Consider the following 23339-nt stretch of genomic DNA (forward strand, 5'->3'; position numbering starts at 1 on the left):
TATTTCTGTGCACTTGTAATGCTACTGTGGCACTGTAATTTCCTTTGGGATCAATAAAGTATCTATCTATTAACTGTATAATTGAAAACAAATTAAATGAAGTTCTGTAACAATGAAGATTTGAAGATATTAAGACAAGTAATTGGGGGTAACATTGGACCAAAGCAGTGATGCATATGGTCGTGTAGCAGTTAGCCCATCACTTTATAGCGCCAGCAGTCACTGATTAGGATTCAATTTCCACCATAGCCTGCAAAAAGTTGTACATTCTCCCCATGACTGTGTAGGTTTCCCCTAGGTGCTCCGGTTTCCTCCCACATTCCAAAGATGGATGGTTAGAGTTAATAAGTTGTGGCCATTCTATGTTGGCACTGGAAACACGGCAGCACTCACAGGCCGCAGAGCCTAATCTTTGCTGATTTGATGCAAACAACGTATTTCACTGGAAGTTTTGGTGTTTCAAAGCACATCTGACAAAGAATGCTAATCAATCTTATGTCTTTTGTTAATAATCCTCCTCTGAAGAGTTTGTATGTTGTCCACTAGAAAGAAAAAATAATTCAACTATTTTCTATACAAATTTAATTTTATCCCTATTGTCCTTATATTAAAAATAAGCTTTTTTAAGTTGATTCTAAACTTTTTTTTTCTTGTGACTTGTTGTTGAGCAGGTTTTGGAAAATCTTATAAAACTTCTGAAATGAATCCATTTACATGTCACTATAATTTCAGTATGCGAAGGGGGCGGAGGGAATTGTGAGCATGATGCTGAATGGCTCAGTTTCTGATGGAACCTTTCCAAAGGATGGGTAAGAGAATGGATATTATAACTTGTAGAATCAACTTGTGAACGCTTATTTTATTATGAATTGTCTATAGAATATCCTAACTGAAACAACCATCACTTTCCAGAGCAGAATTTGTATAATTCAACACCTGACAGGCTAGAAATTAGGACAGAACTTGTCTGTTCTATGACTTAATTGCTAAACATATGGTATTTGTAATGGATGTGGCTGTGAACAGCTTCTCCAACTTTGGATTTGTGTATGCGTGTGTGGGTGAAATGACAGGGGTAGTGAGATGGGAGGTTCATAAGCCTCCTCAGAAGTCCATCTAAAGTGATGAATTGTATGGACAGATTTGCCTTTAAGGCGCCATCATATATGCCCTAATGAGCAGCTCACAGGCAGAGTTCAATCCATTGCATTGATTGATATTAGAGTCTGAGGCCTGATGGTTAGACTAACCTGAAATGCATTAGCAGTTCTATTTTGGTTGGTCTTCCAGCAGGACAGAAAGATGCAGATCCAGCTTCCAACCATGTCTGTCTGTTAGCCCCAGTCTCACATTCCTCCTGCATTTCCCAGTCCTCCTGACTATCAACCACATCACTAATTTTCACACTTTCAACTCACTGGATCCATCAATTTCTCACACTAAGTTGTTCCAAGCTCCAACTGCTGGTCCCTTATTAGAGTACATTTCTTTTTGTTTCAAAGCATTCTAGGAAATTTGACTAAATGATGTTCTGAACGTATGCTGTTAACAAGAATACAGTAAATGGTGTTTAGCTTTGAAAAGTTGAGTGTCCTACAGCTGAGTACTTAACAGCTAGGAGCTCAGAGTTTCAGTGCCAATATCTTGGGCTCTCTGTGGTTGTCTAAAGATTGAGTTCTCTGGTAACTGAACATCTAAATTCTGAGGCCCAAGCAGCTGAACAGTTAAATCATGGGGCCCTCTGAATAAGCCGCTAACAGTGTAGTTACAAGTCTGAAGCTGAGAACTCTAGTTAAGTACCTAAAGCTCGAAGACCCTGTTGTCAACCATCTTTGCCAGTAGCATTGCTTCTGCACCTGCTGTGATAGAAGATCAAGGAACTGGGCAGCTATCTAACCAAGCAGAGTAACCAAGGGCAAAGGAGAAGGAATGCTAATGGCGTAATTGAAATGTCAAGGCAAGAAACCATGGAGACAAAGAACTTTGATTCTACCTAGATAAAATGGCAATCCACTGAACTTGCAATGATATGAAGAATAGTAGTGCCTGTAAAATTCAGATTCCCTACATAACCGTTTATAATGCATTAACTTAATGATGGTTTATATTAATAGGTACTTTATCTATAACTAGCCATTGTTCTCTAACTCATGGGTTTCACCCTAAAATTCACAGGTTGAAGTCATTCTTCAGTCATTATTGCTTTTCAAAGGACATATCTCTCCTTTTCACCATGATTTGGATTTAAATTCCAAGCAACAAAAGTAACTCCATACATTAGGCTCCCAATCAGAATCAATTGTAATTGAACCTCACATCTCAGAACCAGAGGGCTCATAGTGCCCTGAAAGGAACCAAAATATTGGACCTAGAAAGCCAGGCAGCCTTGGCTCAGCAGCCACATCTCAAAACCATATACCAGGATCAGTTTTAGTAAAGAGAGTGGAAAATAATGGAAATTAGCTGGATACTTTTAAATATCTGAAGCTTGAACCCTTATATTTCAGATACAAAGTTCTGAGTCCAAAGTGGGGTTTCTTTTCTGTTTGGAAGTCTGATAACAACAGTGTACGACAGTGCTAAGTGCTGGTTTGGTATATACAATCCATGGTTTTGATATGAAGATGGGAGATATGAATAGCAAGATTAAATATGGCATGAAAGTTGGTGATGTTATTGATAGTGAAGATGGTAGTCAAGAACTCCAGGATGATATTGTTTGGTTGGCAAAAGGGCAGATGAAATTTAATCCTGATATTTTTTTTTACTTTGGGAAAGTAGGGCATGATATGCACAGTGAATGGTAAGGCCCTAGAGAAAATTGAGGAACAGAGGGCCATTGGTTAACAAATCTTAAGATCCCTGAAAGTGGCAGACAGTTAGACTGGAAGGTGTCGGAGGAGTAGAGCATACTTGCCTTCATTAGCTGGATCATAGAGCAAGGAAGATATGACAGCACTTCGTTAAAAATTGGTTAGGCTACAGCTGGAATATTGTGTGCATTTCAAGAAAGATGATTGCACTGGAGAGAGTGCAGGGGAGATTCGCCAAGATGCTGCCAGGGAAGGAATGTTTCAGTTATGAGGAGAGATGCAAGAGGCTGGTTTTGTAATCCTTCGAGTAGAGGAGGCTGAGGGGATGTTAGAAGGGGGACCCCTGATAAAAGCCTGCAAAATCACTAGGAGTATAGACAAGGCAAATAATAGTTCCCCAAAACAAAGGAGTCAAAAACTGGAGGACTGACGTTTAGGATAATGGATAGAAGCTTCACTGAATTTTGTTAGAATTAGAATGTGCTGCTTAATAAGGAGTTGGAAGCAGCTACTTCCACCACATTTAAAATATACCTCGACAACCACTGGAATCACCAGAGCATAGAAGACTGCAAATCCAATGCTGGTAAGTAGGATTACTGTAGATGGTAATAGGTCAGAATGAACATGATATGCTGAAGGTCCTATTTCTATGCTACATGATTCAATGAATTTAATTTTAATGTGAGGAAGTCACAGCACAGAATAAATCCATTCAGCAGCTGATGGTCTTTTTCTCAAATATTGTGTTGCAACATATGTTGCAATAACCTACATTTAAAACACTTTTCCCCTTTCCATAAAACCATAAGACATAGGAGCAGAAGTAGGCCATCTGGCCCATTGAGTCTACTCTGCCATTCAATCATGGCTGATCCCTTTTTCTTCTTCTCCTCAACCCCAGTTCCTGCCCTTCTCCCTATAACCTATAAGACCATATTGACTCTTCCATGGACCAAACTGAGGTAATATCATAACCACAAACACTACCATGCTGAAGGCAATAAACCCACACCCCAATGCCCCATCTGTATACAATATTTTCTTTCTGAGTGTCAGTAATGAGTGTTACGTACCCCATAACTGGGTGTCTAACCAGCAGAGAAAGAAGAATCCGTTGGAGTCTGGTGCTACTATATTTAAAGGTATTTATTAACAAAAATAAGCAAAACCATATCAATAATGCAAATATACATATAATACAAGGTAGCAGTAATAAACCTAAAAGTGTAGGAATATTAATAATAAGCAATAATAAACAAGCTCTATCGATGTCTAGGGGTAAATGAATTGTCATAGAATATAAAGTTCAGTTCAGTTCATGAGTGCTGATGTAGTTATACTTGTTGAGTTGTAATCATTGGAGAGAGAGAGAGAGAGAGAGAGAGAGAGAGAGAGCGAGATGTAACAGCTACAGCAGCCAAACCTTCCTTTGCTTTCTTAATCCGTTGTGTCGTCGTGGTCATTCAGTTATGACCCCTCTGGTCTTCAGCCAGACCATTCTTCTGTGGTGGACTCATCACTCTGGCATGAGTGGACACACACACAAGTCCCCACCAGCCCTGCTGTAACACTGTGAGCTTTACTGACCGAACTCCTGGTTCGGTCTCCGAAACCCCCACCTTTCTTGTGGGTTCCAACACTCAGTCAGTGTCCACTGGTGTGTCTGAAGGGTTTCTCTCCAGACCTGTCTTTTATCCCTACTCATGGGGTCTCAGCTATCCATCAACTCTGAATGACTGTGGCATGAGTGGACACACACACAAGTCCCCACCGGCCCTGCTGTAACACTGTGAGCTTTACTGACCAATCTCCTGGTTCGGTCTCCAAAGCCCCCACCTTTCTTGTGGGTTCCAACACTCAATCAGTGTCCACTGGCGTGTCTGGAGGGTGTCTCTCCAGACCTGTCTTTTTATCCCTACTAATGGGGTCTCAGCTATCTGTCAATTCTGAATGACTGTGTCTATCAAATCAGGCCACTCCTGCAGTCCACTGAGGAATGTTATTGAGCAAACTGTTGTCCTTGCAGCAAAACAGTAAATAATTCAAAAAGGAGTCACAATACAGTTAATCAGCAAACTCCCTCTCTCTCTTATCTGTCGTAAATGTTCTTGCCTGTTTTTCGTCGCTCTTTCTCATGGTCAGCATAGCAACAGTAATAGTTCATGGTTCTCGGGGGGGATGGTTAACTCTTTACCCCATTGTCCATCAGGTCTGTTCATCACTCATAACATGAGTTGGTCAAGACATTGGTCTGGCCACTCTTGGTGTTTTGTGTACAGATCTGGTTTCACCCTACAGGAAGGATAGAGTAACATCTGAAAGAGTGCAATAGAAATTCAATAGAAATTTGCCTGCAATGGAGGGCTTATAGGAGTTTGGATAGGCTGTTTTATTCTCACTGTAGGACAAAGAGTGACATTATCGGGTTTTATATAATTATGAAGGGTATAGGTAGGGTAGATCATTAGAGGCTTTTTCCTGAAGTGGGGGTGGGGTGTAATGAGAGAATTCATAGGTTTATAGTGAGAGGAGATCATCTTAAGGAGGTCTGAGGGGCAAGATTTTCCACACAGAGGGTGATGGTTATATGAAAAAGTAGGTGGCAGAGGCAATATGATTGCAATGTTTGAAAGGTATTTGGACAGATACTTGAATTGTTATGACCTTTGGATAAGCAGACCCAGGTGCAGATAAAATCAAGACTCAATAGTAGAAATTAATGATGAAGATTTATTCAGAGAATAATACAAAGAATAATCAAACTAAGAGCTTACTCGGGACTTGAGCACACAGAACTCAGTGAGTGCTGGTCCAGAGTAACCTTAAATAGAACATAAAACATAAGAATGCCAGTGTGATGGAGAATCAAATGACATCAGGGACCAGATGATGTAAAATAAGTCATATTCCCTCATGACATAAAAGACTTAATTCTTTTCTTTTTGCAGATTTTTTGCAAAATTTGAGCTTCCCAATTGGAATAAAACCAGCATTTCTCAAGTACTTATCTGGGTCATGGACAGCATTGAAGGTCCTGATAGGTAAAGTAAATTTTCGAGTATTTTACATCAAAATGAAACCTCTCTTTCAAATGAGATGACATTTAATTCGTAAGTTATCCCCAGGAAAAGAAATTTGAATTTAGTAAGTAACAAATAATTGCATATATAATCAAGAAAGTCTGCATTAAGTTGTGGTTACCCTTTTTAACGTAAGTATTAACATTTATGTAATAAACAATTCTGTTTTTTGTTAAGGTAATGCAAATAGGTATTTGATATAAGCAATCACATTTGAAGACATGTGATTAGAAAACATAATAAACACACATTCCTGTATACAGTAATCATTATTTTAGAAAAAACATTCATTATTAAAATGGAGAAATGACGGGAGGATGACTTTTATTGGTATTTCTTATGTAAATACAGCATCCAATGTATACATAAGGCACCATAAAATTTAATTGCTAATTGGTTTATTATTTCCCATGTAACGAGATACAGTTGAAAGCATTGTTCTGCATGCTATATAAACAGATCTTTCCATACATAGATATAGCAAATAATAGCTAGTACAAAAAGAAAAAGAAATGGCATTATGCAGAATAGCTATATACTACTAAAACTCTCATGCTCTGTCTGTCTGTTTGAGACCTCCAATTAGCCTAAACGGTGCATTACAACGGCACTTTTTTTGATTAAATCGACTAAAAATGTGCTAACTTACAGAATGCATGCAAAGTTCAGGGTTATATATTCGTATAAAATTGCTCACTCATCAATCAACAGGCCCGGATTTCCACAACCCGAGCCAATTCCAGCTTTAAAGGAAACCGCAACGTGACACCACGATGCATGCACACGGCCAGTCTCAGCAGCGCCTCACGATGCTCACAGAGCTGATTCAACCTTTCATGGAAACCATTTTTCTTTAATTTCCAAAGTACATCACATCAGACTGCATTACCTTTCTCTCAAAGGATGCCCCAACGGGTCACCCGGTTGTCTAGTATTGTTACAGTTACAGAGAAATATTGCCAGTGCTGGGTTCAAGGGCCATGATGAGGTCGATTGTGAGATCAAGAGTTCATCTTCATTGTACAAGAGGTATATTCAAGAGTTTTATAAACATTGTACAGAATCTGTTTTTGAGCTTGTTATGAGCTTTCATACTTCTGTATCTGCCTGAGGGAAGGGATGAGGAGAGGATGATGAGTGGGAGGAGTCTTTGATTACATTAAGGGCTTTCCTGAGGCAGTGGGAACAGTGGACAGAGTCAAAGGAGGAGAGGATGAATTTAATGATAGACTGGGCTGTGTTCATAATTAGCAATTTGTGCAGAGCGGTTGTGATAGTAAGCCGTGGTGCATCTGGATCAGTTGCTTTCTATGAGTCATATGCCAAAATTGGTGAGGATCTTCATGGATACGACAAATTCCTTTAGTCTTCTGAGGAAGTAGAGATGATGGTGTGCTATTTTGGGCATAATATATACATGATTGGTAATGTTACACCTTGGAATTAGAAGTTCTCAACCAGTTTTGCCTCAGCACCATTAATACAGGCAAGTGTATGTACTCTGCCCTCCAGTTCTTTTGCTTTGCTGCCACTGAGGGAAAGGTTGTAGTCTTGGCACCATGTCACTTGGTTCTCTATCTAGTTTTACTTCAATGTTTGTGATGTCATCTGCAAACTTCTAGATCAGAGATTCAAGACCTTTTCTGTGCCATGCACCAATAATATTAAGCAAGAGGCCTGCCCCATTAAGCTAGTATCTGTCCACACAGTTATGAGTGTAGAAGAAGTAAAATGAAGGGCTGAGGATGCATCCTTGTGGGGTACCATTGTTAAGAATAATTGTGGTGGAGATGTTGCTACATACCTTTCCTGATTGAAATCTGTTGGTCAGAAAGTCAAGGATCCAATTACAAAGGGAGATGCCAAGTCCTAGGCCTGGGAGTTTGGAGATGAGATTGTTTGGAATTATGATATTGAAGGCAGAGCAATAGTTAATAAATGGAAGACTAATATAGGTGTTTTTGTTACCTAGATGTTGCTGAGGTGACTGTAGAGCCAGGGAGATATTAACATGGTTTGTGATAATAACCATATAACAACTGCAGCACAGAAACAGGCCATCTCGGCCCTTCTAGTCTGTGCTGAACACTTACTCTCACCTAGTCCCACTGACCTGCACTCAGCCCATAATCCTCCATTCCTTTTCTGTCCATATACCTATCCAATTTTTTTTTTTAAATGACAATATTGAACCTGCCTCTACCACTTCTACTGGAAGCTCGTTCCACATAGCTACCACTCTCTGAGTAAAGAAGTTCCCCTTCATGTTACCCCTAAACTTTTGCCCCATAACTCTCAACCAATGTCCTTTGTCTGAATCTCCCCTACTCTCAATGGAAAAAGCCTATCCACGTCAACTCTAACTATCCCCCTCATAATTTTTAAAGATGACGATAAAGTAGTTTTCTAATATCTAGCTCTGGGTGAACAGAAACATTATTTGAATTTATTTTGGGAAGATTGAACTCATTATCTTCAATGTCTAATGCAAACTCCAGCTCCCTTGCTAACTTCAATCCATAGGACATAGGAGCAGAATTAGGCCATTCAGTCCATTGAGTCTGCACTGCCATTCGTTCACAGCTGATTTATTTTCCCTTTCGAATCTATTATCTGTAACCTTTGATGCTCTGACTAAACAAGAACCTATCAAACTCCACTTTAAATATACCAAATATCTTGGCACCCTCTGTGTCAATGAATTCCATGGATTCACAATCCTATTGCTAAAGAAATTCCTCCTCATTTCTGCTCTACATGGACGTCCTGACGAATGAGGCTTTGCCCTCTGGTCCTAGACTCCCCCACAATAGGAAACATCCTCTCCACATCCACAGTATCTAGGACTTCCAGTGTAAACCCTCCCCTCACTGGTAACTCTCTGAAGTTAAACCAGGCAGCCTGCAGCCTTCATCCCAAACTGAGCTTCTGTCCTTGTAATTACTCCTTCACTAAGGCTACTTACTCCCACTTTCAGTAACCTCAGGTGATCATCTCTGAATCAGTATATCTGATAGTGACAGCCACAACCCCTACCATCTACCACTCACAAGCTTTTGTTGTATCTTGATTTGGCTGTTCATATGAAGCTACTCATTTTCCTTTGTACCATTTTGAATCCTATACCCTTGAGATAGGGGTACGCCTCCAAATCTAGCATCTTAATTATCTCTTATCTATCTTTTCTCTGAAGACATTCTGCAAATCCCAACATGTTGTCCAAGCTTTTTGTCAGCTGCTATAATATGCCTAAAGTGATTCCTTGTTAAATGCTTCAAAATAACACATGTCACCGGCTCTGAGATGTTTTATTTCATCAAATGCATAACAAAATCAGAGTTAGGTTGATTATCACTGACAAACATCATGAAGTTTGTTTTGTGGCAACAATAAAGAATCCATTAAAAATTGCTATAAATTACAATACAAAACATTTTTTAAAAAGTTAAATTTGAATACAACATATTCAGGTAGCATTCATAAGCTTGTTGTCGATTCGGAAGTCTGATTCAATGTTCCTAAAACATAGAGTGTGTCTTCCCTGATGGTAGTAATGGGAAGCGGGTGATGAGGGTTCTTAATAATGGATGCTGCCTTCTTGTGGTATTGCCTTCTGAAGATGTCCTTGACGACAGGAAGGTAGGGAAGGGGTACAATGCCCATGGTGGTGATGGCTGAGCTTACGACCTTCTGGAGATTTCTCTGATCCTTTCTATCGGCACCTTCATGCCAGATGGTGATGCAGTAGTCAAAATACTTTCCACAATACAATAGTAGAAATTTGCTAGAGTCTATGATGATATACCAAATTTCCACAAATTCTTAATGAAATGTAACCACTGTTGTGCCTTCTTCATGATTGCGTAAATATGTCAGGTCCAAGTTAGATCCTCTGAGATGTTGATGCCCTGGATCTTGAAGCTGCTCACTCTTTCCACTTCTGACTCCTTGATAAGGATTGGAGTGTGTTCTCCTGACTTGCCCTTCCCGAACTATATGATTGGAATGGGTTTGAGAAATTCAAAAAAAGTTGGAAGGGAGTTATTATATAAAAAAAAGATGTGGTTTTTGTGGAGAAATAGACGGTTTTGTATGTTTGGCTCAAACTCATATGGAAAACAGGAATTGCAAATGCACTCAGTAGTCACATTATCAACTATGTCCTGTAGTTAATAAAGTGCTCACCTGGTGTATCTTCATGGGCTTCTACTGTTATAACCCATCCACCTCAACGTTCGACATGCTGTGCATTCAGAGATGTTCTTCTGCACACCACTGTTGTAACGTGTGATTATTTGAGTTACTGACAGTTTGAGTTTGAACCTGTCTGGGCATTCTCCTCTGATCTCTCTCATTAACAAGGCATTTTCACCCACAGAACTGCTACTCACTGGATTTTTTTTTTGCTTTTCACATCATTCTGAGAAAACTCTAGAGATTGTTGTGTATGAAAGTTCCAGGGGATCAGCAACAGTTTCTGAAATACTCAAATTACCCTGGCTGGTACAAATAATCATTTCACAATCAACTCACTTAGATCACATTTCTTTCCCATTCTGTAAATTGGTCTGAACAGCAGCTGAGCCTCTTGATCACATCTGTATGCTTTAATACATTGGGTTGCTGTTTGGCTGATTAGATAAATGCACTAATGAGCCGGAGTGTTGGTGTACATAATAAAGTAGCCCCTGAGTATATTTATGCAGGACCTTTGAGAAGAGAAACAGCATTTACTTCTGAAGGTCAAAGATCCTTTATCAGCATTTAATTCCATTTAATTTGGACTGCCTGTTCAATTCACAATATTATTCTTCATGCACTTACATCTTGCCCTTTCACTTGTTTTACTTTGTGGCAGAAGAGTAGATTCATGAGGTGAACTATCTCACCCAAAGGGAGATCAAAAATACTTTTTGATACATAGCTTGCTGGGTGTCTCAACAGAGATTAAGAACTCAAAAAAATCTCCCTGTGGTTTGCAATAATACCATTCTATTTTAAGCATGTTAAAATGTATGTTTGTTTTCTATTATTCTAATATTCTGCAATGATTTCCTCTTTCTGATAGAGAATCGTGTGGGACAGGCACTGTGGGACAGCTTGAGGATATACTGAGAAGTCAAAATTTTGACTACTCTTGCACCGATAATGTCAGGTACGTTATTATTCTTGCCAGCAGTGGCGTGACCTGTTGCTCTGTACTTCAAGTACATTGCATCAGTTTTAATCAACTAGTTCTTCAAAAGTGTCACATGGATAAATGTGATAATTCATTTAATTTCCAAGTTATAGTTTTCTTTTTAAGAATTGCCAGAGCAAGATTGTTTAGGAAGTGGAATGGGGGTCAGAGAACTATGTGCTCCTTAAATTTTACCATCTTCTATTTCCCTCCATCTGTTCTGGATCCCACCCCCACCCCCTCACCAGACTGACAGAAATAAAACAACAACCAATCTGCTGGGAGAATTCAGCTGGCTGAGTACCATCGGTAGGAGAAAAGGCATTTTTGAAGTTTTGGTTCAGAATCCTGTATCAAGTTCTAACGCAGGGTTTTGACCTGAAACACTGATCATCTTTTTCTCCCATAGATGCTGTTCAATCTGCTGGGTTGCTCCAGTGCTGCTCCAGACTCCAGCATCTGCTGTTCTGTTGTGACTGCAGAACAGAGATAGAGTGCCTTGGTCCTTACCTTTCCCTCTACCAGCCTTCACATCCAATACACATTCTGCTATTTCTGCCAACTCCAACATGATCCCACCACCTGCCACATCTTCCCCTCCCACACTCCTTTATGCTTTCCACAGACACCACACTCTCTCTCTGACTCCCTAATTCATTCATCTCTTCCCACCCACTTTTCCCTGTATCCTGGCATTTTCTCTCTACAGCCATAGGAGACACAACACCTGTCCCTGCATGACATAGTCACCACCATCCAGGGATCTAAATATCCCTTCAAGTGATGCAGAGGTACCATAGAACCTCCTCCAACCTGGTCTACATGCTCATCTACAGCTGATTAATAAAGTCCATGACAACCATGGTGTATTCATTCTGATCCACCAGCGAGTCCTTGAACACGGCCCAGTCCCTAACCCAAAGAAATCCCATAGCTGCTCCTGCCTCCTGCAACCACCTCTTTGTTGTTCTAATCTCTGGAGCTTCCGCCCATATGCAGGTAGGAGAAGGGCAGCCAAGTGCTCTGATTTGCCAAAATGCCATCCAGGCATGGAGCAGTAGGCATTCCTTACCTTAGCTTAGACAGTGGTCTGGTTTGGTGGGACCTCTGGTGCTACAGGTTATATGCTGATGGTAATTGGACAGGACAACACTACCCTCTCTTCCCGGTTCTTACTCCCAAACTGCCCTCCCCTGCACTGTTCCATTGTGGTCCTCCTGACAGTTCTTCCATTGCTCTGCTCTGCGTTGTCTCTCCCTGCTTCCATTCTGCCCTTTCTGCCAAAGATCCTTTTTCCCCACAATATTCTCCTTGTCAGTGTTGCTATAAATGTCATGATGCACTCGATCTGTGTGATGCACCATCAATAACTCTCCAAGACGTGAGGCAAGATATTGGCTTTTATTGACTGGAAGAAAGAACAAGCAGCAATTGACCACCATGCTACATCCTGGAGACTGAGAGGCAGGGCTCAGGCCTTGATCGCCTTTATACCGGGGTCTGTGGGAGGAGCCACAGTCAGTAGGAGGAGCCACAGGAGCAGTCAGCGGGGGGGGGGGGTTGTCCAGACAGGTATATGTACTTCACCACACTGTGTTTTTATTGAAAGCTGCAGACCATACCTGCTGCACTCTGTAAGTATTTACCTTTCAGTTACACCACCTCCTCAACCACAGTTTTATTCACCATAATCTCCTGTAGTTGCAAATAAGAGAACTACCTTTGAATATGTTTGAGCATGCAGGACGTGTAGGCACTATACTGAATAGAATATTTCTGCCTACACATCAGCAGATCTGATCACTCAGACAACTTCCAGCCCAATGTGTTCAACTTTTCAATAAGTTTGCTCAATGTGGCAATTTTTTTGTGTCTGCTCAGAATATTCCAAAGCACTTAATAAATTATCTTTTGAAATGTTGTCAGTTTGAGTATGTTTGATATTGCAAAGGTTATTGGTCCTAATGACATTTTAGGGATAGTGCTTGTACACCTGAAATAATTTTCCGACACAAACTATTCCAAAGGAGTTACAACAATTAATATCTTGATAACAAGGTACTGGATCAATTTCTCCAACTAACATTCAATCTTTTGGGTTCTTATCAATCTGCTACTTGAATATATCTTTATCTTTAAAACAGCATCCTTAAATTCTTCAGTTATTTAACTGGGTGTAGAAGCAAAATTCAGTGCAGGGATTTGTATCTCCTCTCAATGACAGGCAGGAGCTAATCAACTCTGATGTCAACGGTAGAAATGGAAAAATAAGCACCCAGTAGCTGGAATTCTACTCAATAGAGGGAACATTGGCTGTAGTTGTTGGAGGCCTGTTATTCGATGTCTACTGCAATAAGAACAGAGGAACGGGTTTACCTCCTTGAGGTTCTTTGAGTTTGGCACCACTCCTCCCTGATGGCACTGTTGCATGTCAATATTCTATATTTATGTAACCCCCTGGGTCGCCTCAGGCTCGCTCAGCTCGTTCCGTCTGGGGGAGCAGCCTTCGGCCCCGCCAAACTGGGTAATCAGCTGGTGTGGATGCTGTGTGATGTCCCCGCCTCGCCCAGAAACAGACAGTACACCATATGTGATTAAATGAGTACAATTTATAAAGGTTACTATAACTAAGTGATTAATAACGATACAGTATATATGAAGAGAAAATTAAAGAAAAGGCGCCAAACTTATCAAAGTCCAAACCACTTCGTGCACAGCCATTGGAGCTCAATTTCTGAAGTCTTCTGGCCACCATTCGATCCCCTCCGAACTCCTCGACTCGCAGCTCAGGAGCCTCCGAACTCCTCGGACTCTCCAAACTGCTCAGGACCCTCCGCGTGGTCAACCAAGCACATCTAGCTTCATCCCCCCCCCCCTCCTCGGAGAATCTCCCGGCCTCGGACCCCCCTTTGGGGTCCGATCCTCGCCCAGCTTAGAGCATTGCGTCCTCTCTCTCGACCCACTCGCGCCGATCTGCCCAAAAGCCCGTCAACAAAAGCTTACAGACTCAGAAGAAAGGACATTAATCCCCATTTGGTTTACAAAGGAATACCATTCTCGTTATCAGTAAATTAGCATTCCTGCTAGTTAACAAAAAAGAAGAAACCCTCTTTACATTTAGTCACCACATTGCAGTCTGTTTACAGGAGACTATTGCAAAGCATCCTGAATGGTTGAGAAGGGCATACTTTCTAATGAGAATCCACTGTCTGCTGATGGTGTGGAATTCTGGAGAACATTGTCTCATGGTTTGCCTACATGTGAGGTGTAGTACACAGACCAAACAGCATCAGAGTGAGGAAGTGAGACTGAGGGAAAGTTATCAACCTTTAAAAGGTTACAAAACCTTATGATCCTACAAGCTGTCTATATTGCCACATAGTTTTATTCCATCAAGATTCGGTACAGTGATATTTACATTGCAGCAACGGCAGTGCCTCTGAGATATTGCAAGTTTTTTAAAACTATTCTTTAACATACATTAACTGACTCCTGCTTTGGATTTATGGTCTGGTTTGGTAAAAATTATGAGGGGCATGGATAGCAGCACACAGAAAATGCTAGAGGAACACAGTGGGCCAGGTAGCGTCTATGAAAAAGAATACCATCGACATTTCGAGCCAAGACCCTTCGTTCAGGACCAGTCCTGATGAAGGATCTCAACCCAAAACACCAGCATTTTGTGTGTGTTGCTTGGATTTACAGCATCAGCAGATTTCTCTTGTTTATGAGGGGCCTGGATGGACTGGCTTTCACTTTGTGCTAATACTGAAAGATTGTGGATACACTATTAAATATGTCCCGAGCCCAGACGTAAAATTCCTTTCCTTGTTGGTTGAATTGTTAGTTTTAGCCATGTTTCTTAAGGCATGAACTCAAATCGCTCCTAGTTCAACCACTCCTAAGCAGTTGTTTATGTTCTGAAATAGTGTGAACGCAATCAAAGGATACAGTGGGTTCATGGAGATTAGAGACTAAGATATTTTGTTCAGAGAGTTTTGCTTTCATCTGGTTGTTCTTTATTATATCAAGGAGCACTTAACATTGGAAATACATGAAAGATTTTGAACAAGATCATTCAGCTGAATGGCAACAATGACATTCAGTTCTGATCTTTACTTTCATCAGAACATCAGGCTTCAGCAGATATTTATGACCATCAGCTCTGTGTTCAACATGTTGGCACAAAACCAACCACAAATGACGTTACTGGTCAATATCTATTCCTTTTGCAAAACTGGCCTATCAATTTACAATGGGGTTTAAACTTTGCATAATGGTTTGAAAGAGAACCTGGAGGTATTTTTGATGATAAAGTATTCAATTGTTTTCCTCAATATTCATGTTAAACAAACATTTATGGAGCACTAACTGCAATTTGAAATCTGAGACATCCTGTGCAAAAAGTAATTGCACTTATGTCCTTTATTTTGGTTACACTAGAAAATCCAGCTGGAAGTATGTAGCAACAGTCTGGATACATTTCAGCAAAGTAAATGGAGCTTGTATTTCACTTAATTTATTATGGCTCTTTCTATTATGTGACATTAAAAGGAAAATAAGGGAAGAATGGACTTATTGTCTAGCTAGATGATCAATTTTATAAACTGCACATGAAAGCAGTCCACTACAGAAAATATTGGTCCCACAACCTGTGGCTGTGTATGTGTATATTGCAGGGGCATAAAGTCAAGACTACTGCCTAAAAGTTTTCAGTGAATTTTCTCGGCAAACACTATTCTTCACTGAGATATTCATTGCAAGAGCATAAGTTTTTTTTTATTTTTCAGGTTTATGCTAATATTTTTTTGTTTTACAGGACTATTCGCACCCTACAATGTGTAGACTACCCAAATGATCCAGCCTGCAGTTGTATATTGCAACAAGATGATTCTATTTAATGCGAAGGACATCTGTCTTCATTTGAAGCTATTTTTCAGAACCTCTCATAATCAATTGTGTTGTGTGCTTTACATGCACAGTAATGCCTGTAATTGCAATGAAATTTCCTTTTGATGTATTGTGCTTGTTTCTTTGGCATTGCTAAAATTGTTCTAAAAAATAAAAGTGCATCATCAGATTTCTTTCAGATCAAATGATTTTTGTATAAAGGAGAATTCAGCAACCACAGCTTCTTTGTAAGAAGCCATGTGCAAAAGAGGGAGGCTCCTTTTGGTATCTATGTTCTTTCTGAGATCTGTTTTCTTTTAAGCATCACAACCTGTTTTTCTGGCCTTAACAACGAGTGAGTCTTAAAAATAGAATATAGACCACTCCTAATTTTTGTCTAGACTTTCCATTTGTGTGTTCTTAACAAAAGTGAGTCTGACAATGAATCTCAGGTCCTGCAGTAGTGCAAGATATTGCAGGACAATTCAAATCAATCCGATTAATAGGTGCTTGGACAATCTCCTGCAGTAATTAATATCACTACACTGAGATTTCAAAATGTGCAATACAGCTGGTTGATCATAACTTTCTCATCACCGTCACTGCAAATGTAAGAACAAACTTAGATATATAATATTTTAAAGTATGTGTATGAATATATATGCTGAAAATGTCTAACCAAATATGCATCAAGCGGGAATGATGTGTAGTCATTCCGACAATACAGAAATGAATGCTAGGGTAACTCGATGTGGAACATCTGATCATAGTGCAAGTGAAAGTGATAGCATATGGCTTTATTGTTGGCCCATTCTGGGGCAAGACACGGACAATATGCTCACCATCCATTCAGTTACAGGCACAGCCTCTGATAACACCAGTTGTGATATGAAAGTGGCATGCCAGGGAATTTCAAAGCCTCCCAATTGAGAATTGTTGGAGAAGGTCAGAGGTGCAGAACATCAGATCTTGTGTCCACCATTAGAATGAATGTGAACTTCTGTCAACATTTGTAACATGTTACTGGATGACTTTGTATCTGATATAGGGACACCTTTTGAAAACAAGAGGCAATCACACTGTTGGGAATGTATTATTGATTTCTAAACATCTTAAGGAAGATAGAAAGGTAAATATGTCTGCAAACCGCTGACATGTGCACAATAATTTTGGACAATAATAGTGAAGGGTTTCAATTATTTGATCAGTCAACGTATTTGCAAAGGGGAACATAAATTCCCTAAACTTCATTCAAGGGAACTATTTTGTCCAACATTTAGCAAGTCCAACAAGAGCTATATCAACCTGTAGCTATATCAGTCTTGGGGCAAAAGGAAACCATAGACAAGAGAGAAAATCTGCAGATGCTGGAAATCCAAGCAACACACACAAAATGCTGCAGGAACTCAGCAGGCCAGGCATCATCACAGTAGAGGCCGTACTCTGTCTGGAGGAACAACACTTTGTATTCCACCTGGGTAGCCTCCAACCTGATGGTATGAACGTCAATTTCTCGAACTTCCGGTAATGCACCCCCCCCCCCCGCCCTCTCCTTCACCATTCCCCATCCCCTTTTCCTTCTCTCACTTTATCTCCTTGCCTGCCCATCACCTCCCTCTGGTGCCCCTCCCTCCACCCTTTTCTTTCTTCCATGGCTTCTATCCCTACCTATCAGACACCCCCTTCTCCAGCCCAGTATCTCTTTCACCAACTTCCCAGCTATCTACTTTATCCTTCTCCCACCTGATTTTACCTATCACCTTGTGTTCCTCTCTCCCCTCCCCCACCTTTTAAATCTACTCATCTTTTTTTTTCTCCTGTCCTACTGAAGGGTCTTGGTCGAAACGTCAGCTGTACTTTTTTTCCATAGATGCTGCCTGGCCTGCTAAGTTCCTCCAGCATGTTGTGTGTGTTGCTTGGGGGGGAAAAAGGGAGGTTGAAAGGATTGTGGGTAAAAATGAACCAGCTTATTAAAAGTATGGTACTGCAAAACCAGGCAACCAACTAAATCACCAAGTGTGGACGAGTAGGATAAGGCAATAAGGGTAAGCTTATATAAGGCAAAACATCTAACAGCATAACAGTAAAAATATGAACCAGGGTATTACATATAGAAATGGAAGAGTGTTACTAAAAGATTCACAATCTTCTGGAAACAGCTACTGAAAATTAAATTATTCTCAAAACAACAGAAGCTGTTTAAGGAAAAGCTTTAAAGGATTCATGATAAACTTGTTCCACTAAGAAAACTAATAGGAATGACAAATCTGGAACTTTGAGAAATTAAAGTACATTGACAGTAGGAAAAAGCACTGGAGGGAAGTTTCCCATTATCTCATTCCTGAATGTTCAATCCTCATTTTAAGGGACTGATCTCTAAACATATCTACCAAGGAAAACATCTTCCCTGCATCTGCTTTCTCAAATTGCATAAGAATTTTATACATTTTAATATCACTTGTTGAAGGCCAAGGTCCAATCTCTTAAATTTTTCTCATCTGACAAATTATTCCCTCCCCGACTCCCAGTAATGAATCTGGTGAACATTCAATGAATTATTTTGAAAGTACATTCTTCTTTATGGTGATAGACCTGACTTGTACATTGTGGATTCTGATTAATCAGTTAATCAGGGCAGCTGCTTATTTGGAACAATTCTTAAAGAACAAAATGAAATTGAGAAAATAACCAGGATTTCTTTCATTTATTTGGAACAACGTGCTGCTTAATTGACGAAGAATTTCTAAGTTGTGTCAGTCACATTCAGATTGTGTGGCTGTTACAACTGGGGTTGTGCTTAGAGCGAACATTGTGTGCACTGTTCAAAACACCATGATTTTTGTCACTGATACGTGGTGAAAACAAAGCAGTAAGACAATTAAAAGCTATTTTGCTCACAATGGTTTCAAACATTCAGACTTGGACATGCCAGAAATGGCTGGGAGTGAAAATTAAACAATTTTACTATTTCAACCTGTTAGAAACTATGAAGAATTCAAAGGTATCGATAATAATCTTGAATGTTACCTTTGGTCCCCAACAGACACTCAACTCTCACCTGTGGCTCCAAGTAGCTTTTCACATGTGACAGCGGCCACTCTCCGGTACACCACTTTGGCAGAGGGGCTTAACCAGGTGAAGATAGCCGGCAGGTCTATGTACCCCGGTGAGATAGACACAAGCCTGTCAAGCATGTGAAGTCAATTCTGGCGCCTGAGCGGATGAGCGACACAGTGAGATCCAATGGCCTGGAAGGCAGCTCTGCAATGTTCTGTGGAGAGCAGAGGGTGTGGCGAGGCACAGAAGGCATCATGGTCACCACTGCAACCAGGGACGACCCTAGTTGTGAACATCCAACTGAACCCTAACTTCCAAAGTCGAGATAGTGTAACTACCCCGTGCAATGGCTTTTCCACTTTAAAAACTCTATAGGTTACTTGTCATTGTCAGATATGATGGATAACCACCAGTGGTATTGGTACCATTCCAATTTGTTCTGTATTTCATTTAAACACATAATTTGTTACTCAATTAAATGGCAGTTTGTCTTTTTCATACCTTTTTAACTATTTCCATGAAACTTCAGCTAAGTGGGGCAGCCACTTAATCAGGCCAAAATGTACTGGACCTGATGTGACTCAACTAACTGGAATCCACTGTGCAATATTCCATATACTGCTTCACCGTCATTCAAAATCACTGAAGCGAGATATCTCTACTATTGTATTCAAATTCTCTTGTAATATATCATACTACTCCCCAATGTTAATTTTCAGTGACTTTAATAGAAGGATACCAAGGTTTCTCTAACACCAGCACCTGTAAAACTTCTTCCATTCAAAAAAGTAATTGCTAATTCTACTACTAATGAAAATTGTCTCAAATTTAATAATAGATGGAAGAACCATTTCCTGCAATGTGTTAATTTTCTGACATGGTACAGTATTTACAATATTCTATAAATATGTAAAATCGATAACGTGGTTTGACTTTGTCTAATATTAACAGGTTGTAAAAGCACCATTTAATATGTCCTTGGTCCAGACCTAAAAAAAATCCCCTCTGAGCTGTTCGTTTTAGCCATGCTCCTCACAACTACTTTCAGTTCAGCTCCTACTAAACAGTTGTTTATGGTCAGAAATGGTGTGGTGTCAATCAAAAGATAATTACAGTGGGCTCACCAGGTTAGAGACCAAAATACTTTGTTAGGAGAGTAGGGTTTGATCTGGTTGTGCTCAAGGAACTTTTAACATTGGCAGTACATCAAAGATTTTGATCAAGGTCACTCATATGAATAGCAACAATGAAAATAACAACATTTGCAATTTCTTTCATCTGTACAAAGACCTCCAGAAAATATTTATGCTCTCTGTTGGCACAGAATAAACCACAAATGGCATTGCCCGAGCCAAGGTTTTTAGCATTATGGGCCTAACAGTTCACAAAGGGATTTGATGCTTTGCATAATGTTTTGAAAAGGAATTTGGAAGTATTTTTTATCATTAGGCATTTTATTTTTTTCTCAATGTTCACATTGAGCAAACATGTATGGAGTATTAATTGCGACTTGAAATCTGTAACATCCTAATGCAAAACATAATGACATTTATAATCTTTATTTTGGAATAAAACAGAGCAGAAACAACATGACAACAGGTTGAGTATATTTCAGCAAAGTGAATGAGCATTGGTATTGGTTTATTATTGTCACATGTCCTAAGGCACATTGAAAAATTGTCTTGTATACAGATTATACAGAAATCAATAATTGCACAGTGCATTGAGCTAGAATAAGGTAAGACAATGCAGAATAAAGTGTAAAGGCTACCAATAAAGTGTAAGTTCATAATGAGGTAGATTATGAGGCCAAACGTCCACCTTACAGGAAGTCTGTTCAAGAGTCTGACAACACTTGCATAAGTCTATCCTTGTGCCCAGTGGTGTGTGTTTTCAGGCTTTTGTACCTTCTGCCCAGTGGTGTGTGTTTTCAGGCTTTTGTACCTTCTGCCCAGTGACAGAGGGAAGGAGACAGACTGTCTGAAGTGGGTGAGGTCTTTGATTATGCTGATTGCTTTACTGAAGCAGCAAGTATAGACAAAGTTCATAATGGGGAGGCTGGTTCCTGTGATGTACTCTGCAGTTTCTTGAGGTCTTGTGCAGAGCACTTGACCTACCAAGCCACTATGCATTCAGACAGAAAGCTTTCTATGGTGCACCGATAAGAAACAACAGAGACATGCTAAACTTCTTTAGCCTCCTGAGGAAGTTAGTGAGCTACCTTGTCAGTGTAGTTGGACACGATAGGCTATTGATGATGTTCACATCGACCTCTCAATCCTCTCAAACTCAACATTGTTGATTAGACGGGAAAATATGTATGGCTAACTTTTTCTGCAGTCACTGACCAGTTCTTATATTGAAGTTGAGAGAAAAGTTGGTGTCATGACACCATGTCAGTCAGCTCTTCATCTCCTTCCCATACTCTGACTTGCTGTTTTTTGAGACGTGGTGAACTATGGTGGTATCATTTGCAAACTTGTACGTGGAGCTAGACTGGAATCTGGCCACACAGTCACACTCTGGAGCTCCAGCTGCATAGTCGCGAGAGTATGGAGTGTAGAGAAGGGTGTTGAAAACACAACCTTGCGGAAAGTGGAGGGGAGGGAAAGGCATGTTTGGTGATGGGATCCCTTTGAAGATGGCAGAAGTTACAGGAAATTATATGCTGGACAGCCACCCCAGTAGCCTCCGCACTTCCCCTCCCCTCCACTGTCTGCTCTCCACAGGGATCGTTCCCTATATGATTCCCTTGTCTATTCTTCCCTCTCCACTGACCTCCCTCAAGGCACTTATACTTGCAAGTGGAACAAGTGCCACACCTTTCCCTACACCTCCTCCCTCACTAACATTCAGGGCACCAACAGTCCTTCCAGGTGAGGTGGCACTTCACCTATTAGTCTTTTGGGGTAATCTACTGTGCCCAGTGCTCCTGGTGTGGCCTCCTGTCTATCAGCGAGACCCGACATAGATTGGGAGACCACTTCACCAAGCACCTACGTTCTGTCTGCCAAAAAAAGCATGATCTCCCAGTGTCCACCTACTTCAATTCTGCTTCCTATTCCCATTCTGACACGTCAGTCCACAGCCTCCTCTACTGCCACAGTGAGGCCACACTCAAGTTGGAGGAGCAACACCTTATATTCTGTCTGGGTATTCATGTCCAACCTGATGACATGAACATCAATTTCTCAACCTTCCAGTAATTAGCCCCACCTTCACCATTCCCTCATTTCCGTAATGGTCTTCTACCCTTTCCAGCCCTTTATCTCTTTCACCTATCAGCTTCTGCTCCATCTGCCACAACAGACAGGATCTCCCGGTTGCCACCCACTTCAACTCTCCCTCACATTCCCATTTGGATATGTCCATACATGGCCTCCTCTACTGCCATGATGAGGCCAAACTCAGGCTAGAGGAGCAACACCTCATATACCGTCTGGGTAGCCTCCAGCCCCTTGACATGAACATTGAATTCTCCAACTTCCGGTAATTCCCTCCCCCTCCCTTCCCCCATCCCAGTTTCACTCTGCCCCTTCCTCCAGCTGCCTATCACCACTCTCGTGATTCCGTCTTCTTCTACTACCCCTAGTGCTTTCCCCTTACATTCGTTCTTCACCTCTCCTGCCTACCCCCTCCCTGCTTCCCCTCCCCCACCCCTTGATCTTTCCCCTTATTGGTTTTTCACCTGGCACCTACCAGCCTCCTCCTTCCCACCCTCACCCCACCTTCTTTATAGGGCCCCTGCCCCCTCTCTCTTCAGTCCTGACGAAGGATCTCGGCCCGAAATGTTGACTGCTCATTTCCCCGGATGCTGCCCAACTTGCTGAGTTCCTCCAGCACTTGTGTGTGTTGCTTTGGATTTCCAGCATCTCATTTCCTCATCTCTATGCCTGCCCCATTCTTAGAAGTCACCGTGCTACCCAGCTTTGAATTGTAAGCAAACGTCCATCTCAAGATTCAAGATTCTAGTTTATTTGTCGCAAGTGCACCGAAACACATACTGAAACGACAACCAAAAGAGAATCTGCAGATGCCGGAAATCCCAGCAGCACAGACATAAAGTCCTGCTGAATGGTCTCGGCCCAGAACACCGACTGTACTTTTCTCCGTAGATGCTGAGTTCCTCCAGCATTTTGTGTGTGATCCAGTGAAATGCATTGTTTGTTCGAACAACTGTTATAGGGAAAACAATGAGTTTGGCCTCATCATGGCTGTAGAGGAGGCCATGTATGGACATATCCAAATGGGAATGTGAGGGAAAACAGTGAGGGCTAGTAAATGGTCAATAGAGAGCTGGATTGTGCTAATGTAACA

General features: G+C 40.8%; 1 protein-coding gene across 1 annotated transcript in view; it reads left to right on the forward strand.

Moving 5' to 3' along the window:
• LOC132404616 (ADP-ribosyl cyclase/cyclic ADP-ribose hydrolase 2-like) overlaps nucleotides 1–16060 on the forward strand; it is a 43001-nt gene extending 26941 nt beyond the window's left edge. The window contains exons 5-8 of the mRNA XM_059988912.1: nucleotides 733–809; nucleotides 5765–5857; nucleotides 10965–11051; nucleotides 15895–16060. Of these exons, the coding sequence (XP_059844895.1) occupies nucleotides 733–809; nucleotides 5765–5857; nucleotides 10965–11051; nucleotides 15895–15976 (339 nt within the window). The 3' untranslated portion in view covers nucleotides 15977–16060. The remainder of the gene's footprint in view (nucleotides 1–732; nucleotides 810–5764; nucleotides 5858–10964; nucleotides 11052–15894) is intronic.
• The last annotated feature ends 7279 nt before the right edge of the window (nucleotides 16061–23339 follow it).

The sequence above is a fragment of the Hypanus sabinus genome, chromosome 14 (genome assembly GCF_030144855.1).
Source record: "Hypanus sabinus isolate sHypSab1 chromosome 14, sHypSab1.hap1, whole genome shotgun sequence".
Classification (NCBI taxonomy): Eukaryota; Metazoa; Chordata; class Chondrichthyes; order Myliobatiformes; family Dasyatidae; genus Hypanus; species Hypanus sabinus.